A 12,220-nucleotide genomic window follows, 5' to 3' on the forward strand; every position below is an offset into this window, starting at 1 on the left:
TTCTGACCTAGTCTTGTTCTGAAACGATCCCTGTTCCATATCTAGAAAGCTGGATTGGATATGCTAACTAAGCTGTCGCAAATTACTCCCGAAATGTCGATGATGACAAAAGTTTTCTAGTGAAAAAGTCGTTTGGTGTTTGTCATTTTTTAGATTATTTTACTTACAGGATTGAGCAGAAAGAGGTTCTCCTGCAGCGATTTACGACATTTTACTGTTTTGTGATGACGTACGTTGCACCGCCACACGGCAAATGCTTTCCACTTTCGAAAGAGCTTGAACGTTTGAATATCCACAAGACGACAATAATAGCTGAAAGATCATACAACAATGAGACTTCTTCTAACCACCATTACAACGTTCGGTTTACATCAGTTAGATGTAATTATTTTAAATGTGAAACTAAAATATTTCGATTTATGGTGCAAATTATTGCGGCTGGTAAACTGATGTTGTGATTATTGTATTTCACGTATAACAAACGTTAAACAAACTCAATACCGACGTTATTTCAACTGTTGACTTACTCGTACTCCTGTTCCCATCTCTCTAGATGTGTAAATTCGGTTTCACCCCGGTGAATCCGAGTCACGCCTCTTTCACTCATGGTTGAGTAATCATCAGGATCTATGAGGTCATGCGTGACGATTTTTAAATTGTAAGGGGAATATTCATTAGATGACCTATCCGCGCGATGGGTGAGATACAAAAACCCGATTCGTTTACTGAAAAAAAAAAGGAAAGGAACGATTAAAAATTGGTAATCCAAAGCAGTTTTTCAATTCATTTTGGTTTTGTTTTCGTATACTCAGATAGTTAAAGGAATATTGAGTAAAAAATACAAACAACAAATAAAATATCAGTAAAACGTATCGGTAAACTGCAATTATATCGATCAATAGCTGTTTTCACAGTGACCGTAAGTTTTGCACTTTCCAAGTCAACATTGAACCCTTTGAACCTCAGGCAACACATTGGAACTTTAATCTTCATTTTAGTGAACGCATAAAAAGACTTAAAAAAAATTAATAATTTTTTCAATCCAACTAAGCTACCGATTTCAAATGCAGCGCCACTTTAACGCCGAGTGTCTTTCTAACTGTCTTTCTGACTTTTGAATCAATGACACATACATTCTATTATTAAGTAACACCGTGATTACTTTTTGGTGATGATCTTGATAAAGTCGTGGGGATTGGAAATATCTGCGGCGATGATATCTTCCAAAGTCAAACTGAGCACTGTCATCATGTCCAGGATAATACCACGTGACCCACAACGAACACGTGGACTTGATGGTCTGGATTGCTTGGGAGGGGAAGGGGTAAACACCTGTGGCAATGGACATTTAAGCACAGAATTTGTCAAAACATACTCCTGTTATCTAAAAAGTGGTATGGTTCTAGAGCACCGTACTGTTTATAATCATGAAAGAAATCAAGACCTACAGTCGAAGGGGCGCTACTCCGCAGGCATGCCTTTAGCCTAAGTATCTTGCCAAAGGTACACACACATGCTCTTGAGCGGTGTCGAACCGGCGCCCTATCGAACGTCAAACCAGTGCTCTCACCACTCGGCAATGCAGCGCCGACGGTAGCATCAGCCTAAATAGTGTCAACCAGTTGGTTGTTTGAAACCACTATTTTTTTGGTGGAAACAGAATAAAACTTCTCGCGAAGAGATAAGTATTTTCAATAAAACAAAACCAAGACAGCAAATTTTGAAAACAAAAAATTTGCTAAACATTTGTAAGCTAGTGCAACTGCCAAATCGTTGTGTCTCCAATTCACACCGACACAAAATCGCCGTTGTTGTTGTGAATTATTTTGAAACAAAACAGCACATTATTATGTAGGAACAACTCTAGTAGCAACACGATAGTACAATACGTCATTTTTACATTGATTCAACGTCTGCAGACGTTAAATCAATGTAAAAATGACGAATTTTGCGGTCTGGGACACAACAGCCGCCACACTTTGTATACGAAATAGCAAATAAGTTTCCTTACTTTGACTTTTTGCGCATGCTGCATCGAAGATATCAACGAATACGCGGCTGAACGCTTCCTAGACCCCACACTTGACTGCACCGGGCTTAGCTCCCGGATAACAGGGGGTTTCCACCCCTGCCTTAGCAGAGCGATTTTATTTTGTTCTTGGATGTAACTTGGTTGATTTCGCGCTTGAAACATGGCCAGAGTGGGCTGAAAGTAACATAGCATTAGGTTTTTTGGATAAAAACAAATTTTAAAATTTATGTTTATGCAAGTTCAGCACAGTTTACAGTTTAGTGAAAGTTCTGGCGGCTTTTCTGCGCCATAACCATTAACCACCTACATATTTTTAATGTCGAGTTCCAAGCAAACACAACACGTGAAACTCTGTTGGGATATGCAGAGATAAAATGACCTATAACATCGTCATATCGAATATTACACCAATTTTTATGAAGTAAGTTAATTTATTAGGCTGATATAAGTAAGAAAGTTTATATCAAATATAGTTATTACTTTCTAAAACCTCTACAACCTGTTTCACCCTAAAAGGGGATCATCAGAAGGTCCTAATTCAAATAGAATTTATTTATTTTATTATTAATTTGCTCTGCATGCCTTTTTTGCTTGGCACTGCGCTCTTTATGTAGTACTAATGGTATTTATTGTTTGGTAAGAAAATGTATATGTTTATAGTAACAAATTCTTAATAGTTGTACACATAATACCAATGCACAGCATCATTCCATAACATAAAAAGAAAAAAGGCACAGATTCGCTTGCAGAATTGACAACCTAAATTTATGATATTGTTGAATATAATGTCTAAATTCTGACAGATTTTTTTTTTTATGAAAAAGATTTAACAATGGCAAACAAATGCATACCAATGGCTCCAGCCGTACAGGCTTCTGTCGCTCTCTGGTTGATAACTGCGCTTTTGTGATACGATGCACTCCAAAAGTGGTGGAAGTGTATGACGGGGCTTGCAGTGGAGCCTTTGAAATAAGCCGAGCACGTAGCTTCTCCTCATCTACGACATTTCGAGGTACCACGATATCTGATCCACCTAGGACATGAATTTTAGTTTTAACATTGTGCAGTGACACAAAAACTGTAGCTGTTACTTCACTTGAATTGATTCAACGTCTGCAGATGTTGAATCGATGCAAAAAAGGGTTGGTTAATTCGATGGGATGGACACTGTTATAGACAAAAGGATATATGTAAACAAAAAGCTGCAAACACCCGTACCTGTAACTGGCCTTGCACTTTGTGGTGTTGGGGCAAGACTGATCAAGTCGTTAGGCTGCACACTTCCCATCCGACTGTCAACCTTTGATCCAGCCATAATTGCTGGTTATTTATATCCTAAATGTTAGCAAACTCTGTCGTACTCACAGTTGCTCATTGTAATACCGTACCTACAAACAACATTTTCAATAAATTACGTGATCAATTTGTGTGACGTTACAAATAGATGTGCCACAGATGGCATGTTTTCACCAGACATTGGTAAGCATGTTTACACGACACTCAATAAATTGTGGTTCAACACCACTCTAGAGCACATGGCTGTCTCTCTCTTGGCATGAAACTTAATACTGCAAGTACCAAGCGGCTATTTTTGACTGGTTAATAAGGTAGAGACATAGCAAATGAAAACCAAAAAAAACATGGGGTGACACTGTGAAAGATGACCTGACAAAAAGAAACTTGAAAATTGAAGATGCAAAAAATAGAGAGAAATGTAGAAGTCACTGCCGACAACTGGTCCACCCTGATGTTTTGGGATGAAGACCAGGCTTTTTAGAAGCAAAATGGAGAAAGAGAGAGCACAGTCGGTCAAAATTGCGATAGATGCTCTATTCTGCTACACAATACTGTGCACCAGTTTGTAGTGATAGTGCTGATTGCTACCAATTGGCAAATTATAGGCCTACAAATGGCCTTCATATGGCACATGTCTGCAACCCAATACAAGGAACCTTTTCGTCCTTACAGGCATCCAGCCTAAATGAGATAATAAACAAGATTATGTTTTATCACTGGTTCCACAACAAGCAAGTACCAAACACTGAAGTCCTCCAGCAGGCATCTATATCCTGCATTGAAGCAATTTTGCTAAAAAGACAACTATATTGATTCGGTTATGTCTTCAGGATGGCTGGATGGACAATCATAGCTAGAATCTCCAAGATTACCTTTATGTGGGGAGCTCTTTACAGGCACTGCAATGTTGCACTGTTGATGCCCCCAGGAAGAGCTTCAAAGATACTGGTAACTCTAAAAATCACTCAAACTATGCAACCTAGACAATTGACATTGAACAAATCTGGCTAAAGCTGAGTTGTGTAAAATCATGGAGGCTCACTGTGCATGAGGTTGCTTAAAAGAATGAATGAAGAAAAGTGTCAAAATAGATAAGCACATCTGAATTCTCCATTACCACTGGTGGCACGCCTTACATGTTACCATTGCAGCTGCACCTGCTAGTCACGCATCGGACTTTTTACTACTACAATCTTTGTTTCGAAGTACTGCTATACATCTGAAATCTCAATCATTCACTCGCATGTTTATTGGCTCAATCATTCACTCAATCCCTGCGACAAAATTTGTTAAAATGATGGCTCCTTAATTATACCAAATTTCCGATCTCATTTATAATTTCCAACCCTTTCTGGCCACCAGTCCTGAAATGTTCACCTGTTTAGGTGTCTTTACTGATATTACCCATTTTACTGTAGCGCCATGCAGTTTTGTTGGTTGATCTAATGTCATCATTGTGAGATTTGCTTTGAATAAATTGCCACAAAGAGAAGTTTAAATATCTGGTAAGATTCTATCTCATACAATGAGTTTAAGACGTGAGCAGTTTGATGCTTACGCGATTGTTAAATTTTCACTTAAATAACCAAACCTGCATCTAATTTGTGTTGTGCAAGTTATTGATTTAGAAATTAAGCACTGCGAAAAGTAGATTCTAGACTGCTTTGTATTTAAATAATAATTATTAATTATTGCTTTGTATTTAAGGTTGGAATTTCAATGTGTGAAATGATGCGTGACAAATTCCAGGATCATTCCAGTAAAAAAGTAGGCGCTTGTAGATAATAAGCCGCCCACATCCGATGGTCGGCAACGTCTCTCCTGTATTTTTCTCTCATAAAATTGCGGGCGGCTTAAAATCTACAAGCCCCAATAAATATCCTACTTTCATCATTGGTTGCTGACCTTTATGTTTAATCAAAAACGAGTTAATTTTAGTGTCAAAATTCAGTTTAATGAATTCCAAACGTTGCTAGACTACTAACCAGAGATGGGCAGTAGCTTGCTACTTTTTTGGTAGTTGTAGCGATAGCGCCGCTACATTTCTGTTAGAGTAGTGGCTGCAGTAGTATGAGTAGCACTTTTATTCCAATGTAGCGGTAGCAGAGAGGTGCTACAGTTCAATTTAAAGTTTAAAAAAAAATGACCTGTTCACATTGAGCACAGCTCAAACTGGATCTCACAGGTCAAATGTGTCAACATCGCAGCACAGCGGGGTCTAGATAGACCAAAACTTTCTTGGGAAGAACTTGTAAAACGTAACCTTGTAGCCCTGAACATGGACTCTGCCAACCCAATAAATCGCGAGGTGTGGAGGGGAAGACTTCGCTCTCGACAGACAGGCCACATGCTCGACATGAGGATTAATTCATGGCCTGTATAATCAAAATTGGTTGATGATGATAATGACGACCTATTTTTGGAGATTTTTATGGCTACAATGTGTGAAAAAATTGAGACAGAAATCATTCAACTATTGCGAGAAACATTAAGCTACATTAGTACCAACAACAGTGACAACAACACCAGTCAAGACTCCGAAGATGAATATTTGGTGTGTTGATGCCATAGCATGAAACGTCAGTACGGAAAGAAACATCAATTGTGGAGGCCTTTATTCAGACAGAAGCAAGTCCTTGAGCTTTCTTCACAAGGTAGATTTAAACGATCTGTCTTAGCCTGATGCTGCGAGTTTGCTGTGGCAATAGTAAGTTGCGCAAGCTTTCGGAACACCGTTCCCTAGTCATGTGCTATGATGAATGAGCTTTCCTAGTGCCGATTTAAAACGTCTATTCATTAAATGCAATAGCCCCATTGGCCATCCCTTCCAGTGCTGCCGCGAAGAGACTTTTTTTGGAAAAGACAAGCTGAAGGCAAAGCAGGCAAGACTCGGCAACTCACATTTTAAAATGCTCATGCCCTAGAAAGATGCATAACAATTAATTTCACCTACAGCATGTTTTCTATAGCGACTTTGAAATGGTAGTGTAAATGAATGGTATCAATCATTTTCAAGGCTATTGTGTCACAAAGTAATGTGTCAGTTTAACAAAAAAGTAGCAGTATCATGCACTACTTTAGCCTGAGTAGTGGGTACCGGTAGCGCACTACTTTTAAAATAGCGGATGCTCATCTCTGCTACCGTACTAGCCTATCTGTTATGCTCCACCAGGTCCAATATTTTTAGATTATCAGCTCTGTCTTAACTTGGATAGTACCGTACTTTTACTGTCTAAGTTGACAATAAAATAGACTATCAAAGTAATGAAAAAACTTTAATTGAAATATTTTCAAAAAATTACTTTTATGCTGAAAATGTTGTGGCCTAGGCTACTGCATCCACACTTAAACCAGGACTTACAAGAGTCAAGTCTAACATACACATTTCAAAATATCTATGTTTGAAAAACGGTAAACTTTATAATACAAAATAAATTCAAACTTCACTTTATTGTACTAAATTAGTTTCAGAATAAATTACGGTAATTAGGCCATTACACTTATGGCACACAAAAAACTAATCATCTCAAATGTGTTTTTGCAAGCCTAACCTAAGCCTCAGTCGGTAAAATGTGTAAATATACAAAAAATTCTCGCGTAAACATGCACAGAATTTAAAAGATCATCTCCAATGGCTAAGAACTGACATAAAATTGTAAAAAACTAGACAATTATTGAATCAAAGAAAAACAATATAAAAATCATGAAGACAATAATCTTATCCACGAGAATCTAATCCAAGAAAAAAATCACAATTTTGTTGTTATGGTAACTCATAGCGTCTTCTAGTGACGATTTCTGTGAAACATTATTACAGTACATAAAAGAGTTGTTGAAACCTTGATAACTTATTGCAAAAATATTTATCCTTGAACGAAATATGCTTGCCCGAAAGCGTTTATATATTAGTTAGTTTTCAGTTATATGAAATGTTTCAATACATCCAAATAATAAACAAGCTTTTTTTTGCTTTCACCTCGTCAAGTGCACGTGATCATTTTCGGGACACTTTTGGGATTTGTTTGTTTGTTTTATCTTTATCCTGCATTGCGGGCAGGCGCGAATCTAAGAGTTTTTTTCGGGGGGGGCCAGAAAATTTGAAAATCAATTAAAAAGAAAGAAAAAGCTAAACAGATATGAACAATGATACTACGACATAGGCCTATACGATATGCTAGAAAATAGACATTAAAACAACCATTTTCATCAATTGTGATGCCGAGGGACTAATATCAGCTGTTCAGAAGCATATCAAACCATTTGATGCGGAAACATACAATTTTTCACAAAATTTCGGGGGGGGGCCGGGCCCCCTGAGCCCCCCCCATAAATCCGCGCCTGATTGCGGGAAAGCGGACTTGAGCGCTATGCATTGGTGTACGCCTTTCGACGTACACCTAACCCACGCTGCAGCCGACGGCAATGTCTTTTTCCGGTTGTCTACTCTATTTATGACTTAAATTTGGTACAGTAGAACTTGGATAACTCGTCTTCGGAAAACTCGTCAGTTTGCCCAAGTCGTCAATGATTGCCAGGTCCCGGCAGAAAGCCTATCTTTTGTACACAATCAAGTTCGGTTAAGTGGTCATCGCATAATTCGTCAATTCGATTAAGTCGTCACTGTTTTTCTTCCCCTGGGACGTAAAATTCGTCTAAGTTGTCATCCACCCAAATGCTGGCGTGGCATTTACAGACTCTTTCGAGAAGAAATTATTGCGCTAAGACGTGTGCACGCACACACTCTATCGGGCCAGACGCACATGCGTGGAGTATGTAGGTCTGGTCGATTGCGGGTGTGCGAGCACCGCGCACGTGCTCTGTTGCCGATAAGAGAAGCGCTGTTCACCACGTGCGTGATTCATTTGCGACAATACCGTTTCGTGTAAACAAAAGTTGCAGCAACGCAGGATGACGAAGAGAAAGGTAAAGTGCTTAAACTTACAAGCTAAGTATGAAATTGTAACGAAATTCAAAGAAGGCGAAATTAGGAACAAGACTAAATTTTCTGAAGAACAAGACCTACCAAGGACGACGTTGAACATCCTCCTAAAAAATTCAGAAAAAATTATTGCGGATTATGAATCTGGTAAGAATAGCACCTCAAAAAGGAGAATACCACTATCGCATTTAATTAGGTCGCGGAGCACCATGAAATTAATGCGACACGAAAAAATGGCAAAATTTGGCTGTTTGCATTGGTCGTCAGTTCGCGTAAGTCGTCACTTTTTCTGTTCCCCCTAGAGTGACGAGTTATCCAAGTTCTACTGTACTACCCATTACTCGAAATCGATCACTGGGTAGAGGCAATTATCGTAAAGTTTCTTGCCCAGAGAAACAACAGCAAGTGCGGGTGGCTGGAGTCGAACATGCAGGCTCTCAACAAGGTCGGTTGGATTTGAATCTTTTCTCTCGGACTGACAAAGCATTTTGTTAAGTTTTTCCCAATAGTTTCGCATACTTGTGGAGCAGTGGTTCCCAACCTTTTTTTTATCACGGACCCCTTTAGACAAATTATTAATTCTGTGGACTCCTACCTCAATTTTGCCTGAAACTCAATTAACATAGCCTACTATTAACTGTTGTAATAATTATGCTACTCAACTACTGTACTGTGTCAAATTGCATTGCCGCTATGACTCCTTCGGCAAATATCAGGTTAAACAGTTGCTCAAATAAGAAAATGAATGAATTTGAAATGAATTTGGTTGCACCGCATGTTTTCTGTTACGTACTAGATGAGCCAATCCTGATTTGACTGTAATCGACATGCGATGTGGTAGATGTAGTTTAAGGTCAATGTACACACTGCAGGCAGCAGCATAGATTTAGTTTAATGCATAGGGGAAGGTATGGACTGATGAGCCACTTTTTCACATTAAAAGCTATAGTTGGTTAACTAATTAGCCTACTCTATGATGACGAAACTTCCACACAACATAGTGTGATCACTTCAGTATATTGTGTAAAAAATTCAACCACATATAATTATAGGATTGTAGCTCTGACGTCACACGTACACGTCACTAGATTTGTCCAGAAGGCTCCGCCTTGAGCGCATAACTGCACGTCTCGGGAATTCAATCCAGTAATCGGGAATGCAACTTCAGTAATCAACTTCACTATGCCGAATTCCTACCTTGGTTCATCGTTATGTAGATTTGCAGTCGTGTTGCGTTGTGTGATCGCATGTAAAACTCGCAATCCCACACTAGAACCTTAAAGAAGTTTAGCTCATGATTTTAAATCAGAGTGTGTTAAGTTTTGCGCTATGAAAAATCAGAGAGATCAGTCTTTTGGCGAGTTTTGCAATATGTAAAATCAGTTTTTTGAGTTTTTGTTCAATATGAAAAGTCGGTTCTTTCAATATGAAAATCAATTGAATGCAATATCTAAAATCAGAACTTAAAACCAGTATCAAGAAATCAGTTTTGGTAATTTTAAAGCTATATATCAGTTTCGTTGTTGCTACTGTTTCTATATTTTTTGGCACTGCCAGGATGACGTTTGGATCAGTTTATTGTTAATAATGTAGCAGCGACAACATTTCGGATCCAGTTGTTGGCGGTGGAGCTTTAATGATTCTGGTGTTTTCCTTTACTTTCTGTGTTGCTGGATCGAAGATTAAAACCTATAAACAATTACGTTGTGAGCAAGCATCGAGCTTCTGAGTTTGAATTAGCAACAATACAGCAGCGTAGTCGACCTCGTCGTGTCCTATCATTCCTTGCCGACTTCGCCCAGGAATGTTGCCATCCCACTGATGGCTGTGTATGGGTGGATATGCTGAAAGCAGCGTCCGCTACAGGATCAACAAAAATATTTGACAGCATGGACGGTGATCAGAGTGGTTCAAGTGTGCAAACGCGTTTGGACCCTTGAACCACCGGGTAGCCTATAGACCATTGAACCACTCTGATGAATTTGACCTTAAAGATTTTTAGAGCAAACTTTTATGACACTATAAATACACTGTCAAATGCGCACACTGCTAACGGTTTGCAGAAATAGATTAAGCAATATTAAACTGCGAAAAGTCGGTTCAAAACTTTTTAATGTCGACTGTTTGTTTTGTCGTTCCTGCAAGTGTTGGGGGGAGGACAAAAACAATTGCTGAGGCATCACCAGCTTCGCTAGTCATTTTATAATACTTTACACTCCACTTACAATACACAATAATTTCTAAAATAAAAAATAAATGAAACATGTTTATTGTCCCTCAACTAGGCATTGTGCTAACCCATGAACTATGTGGCTCAAGGGACAACACTTTTGGTGGATCATGGGTCAGAACTGTTGGTGACAAAGTTCCATCTTAGCTTTACTAGAATGAAGTAAAGTCTAAATGAACTGTACTAAATCCTACACTATATAACCCATTACAATTTCTGAATTTTATATCTCGATACCAGCTGTATTTAAGTTTCTGTAAACCTCCAAACGCAAATGAGAAATTTTACTAAAACACTTCAAAATCACACCCCACCCTCTAACTTGCAAAATTTTAAAAGATTCAATCTAATACTTTCCAAGAAATACTATTGAACTAAATGCAACTTATTTAGTTGATAAAAAATCTACTATAAGGTTTTATTCGAATTTGGAAGGGGGTGGCTCATGGGTCAGGTATGGTCATGGGTCCATACCTTCCCCTACCGGTACCGTTTATTCTCATGGGCTTGAGCTTGACACATTTGCTTAAAGAGAGAAATGAAAGTGAAAAGATCGCTTTTCGTTTTTTTTTCTCCAAAATTCATCAAGGTAATCACGGACCCCCAAATGCTTTCTCACGGACCCCCAAGGGGTCCGCGGACCCCAGGTTGGGAACCACTGTTGTAGAGGATTTTAATGCAGGGCCGGTTACCGAGATTGATACAGTGATGTTTTCTGATTGTTAAAAATTTGTTGCCAGGAAATTATTCCATCCACTAGATGCCGCTGAATAAAGAGCAGTCCTAAAATGCGTTGCTCAAGCGCACACCCCGAGAGCCGATCAGCGTCCCTTAAGGTTGGGTCGGACGCTCAACCATTGATCTAATGGGACGGATTGTTTGATACAAAAACAAAGTAACACTTTTCAAGGTGTTTGGTCTCGAGGTTTTCGACCGAAGATACAGTGTACGTAGGCTACGGGCGTTGCAAAGTAGCATCTTTGCGACTAAACTCAGGATGTTGAATGTCTGCAAGATTATTGAGATTGTGCAATGGTGTGTGTAGAAGGCAATAGGCATCTCTTCTGTCTCTGTCTCGTAAGCAATCTCATAAGCAAGAAGAAGAAGGCATCTCTTCATAGTGAGCAAGGCGCCACTCATTGCAAAGTGACAACATATACAGGCCTAGCGGTGGGAATTGTGGAAGCAATTTCACCACCATTATGAAAAAACGTCGCAAATTGGACAAAAATACGCAGATGGCTGGACACTTCTATCTTAAAGTTTATTCGTTCATAAAGTCAAGCACTTACCCAGCCGAGCTATCGAGGAGGACAGTGAAAGGTTGTACAAAAAGCTCAGTTGAAGCATCATTAGCAAAAAATACTTTCCATCACCTCACCAATGTCAAATGTTGAATTTAAATACAACAACATTGTATCAACGTTGGCACAATAGCCCTAGGCTTCTTGGGATTTTATGCCGTGAGGAATTGAAAGCAAACTTAAGAAATTATGTGCATGGTGTATTGATATAGGCTACTAGAAACATAATTTTGTGCCATTTAAATTAACTTCCTTGTGAAATGGAAGCAAGGAGAAACGTTTAGCAAACTAATCGAGACATTTCATTTAACAAAGAAATGGGTGGTGCAAAACTGCAGATCGCGCTAGCAATGACATTTCATACGATTGCAAAACGATAAGAAACCACAGACGTATATATTTAGCTTTGCTTCGATGAC

The 12,220-nt window shown here is 38.8% G+C and overlaps 1 protein-coding gene across 2 annotated transcripts in view; it reads right to left on the reverse strand.

The window, feature by feature from the left end:
* LOC145785108 (dynein axonemal heavy chain 6-like) overlaps positions 1 to 3,354 on the reverse strand; it is a 45,047-nt gene extending 41,693 nt beyond the window's left edge. For both annotated transcript variants that reach the window (XM_082596809.1, XM_082596810.1), the window contains exons 1-6: positions 3,251 to 3,354; positions 2,884 to 3,065; positions 2,012 to 2,206; positions 1,163 to 1,332; positions 528 to 725; positions 168 to 312 (exon numbers count right to left, since the gene is read on the reverse strand). In XM_082596809.1, coding sequence (XP_082452935.1) covers positions 168 to 312; positions 528 to 725; positions 1,163 to 1,332; positions 2,012 to 2,206; positions 2,884 to 3,065; positions 3,251 to 3,347 — 987 coding nt within the window. In that variant the 5' untranslated portion in view covers positions 3,348 to 3,354. The remainder of the gene's footprint in view (positions 1 to 167; positions 313 to 527; positions 726 to 1,162; positions 1,333 to 2,011; positions 2,207 to 2,883; positions 3,066 to 3,250) is intronic.
* Positions 3,355 to 12,220: the final 8,866 nt, after the last annotated feature.

Source organism: Aplidium turbinatum, chromosome 16, assembly GCF_918807975.1.
Source record: "Aplidium turbinatum chromosome 16, kaAplTurb1.1, whole genome shotgun sequence".
Taxonomy (NCBI): domain Eukaryota; kingdom Metazoa; phylum Chordata; class Ascidiacea; order Aplousobranchia; family Polyclinidae; genus Aplidium; species Aplidium turbinatum.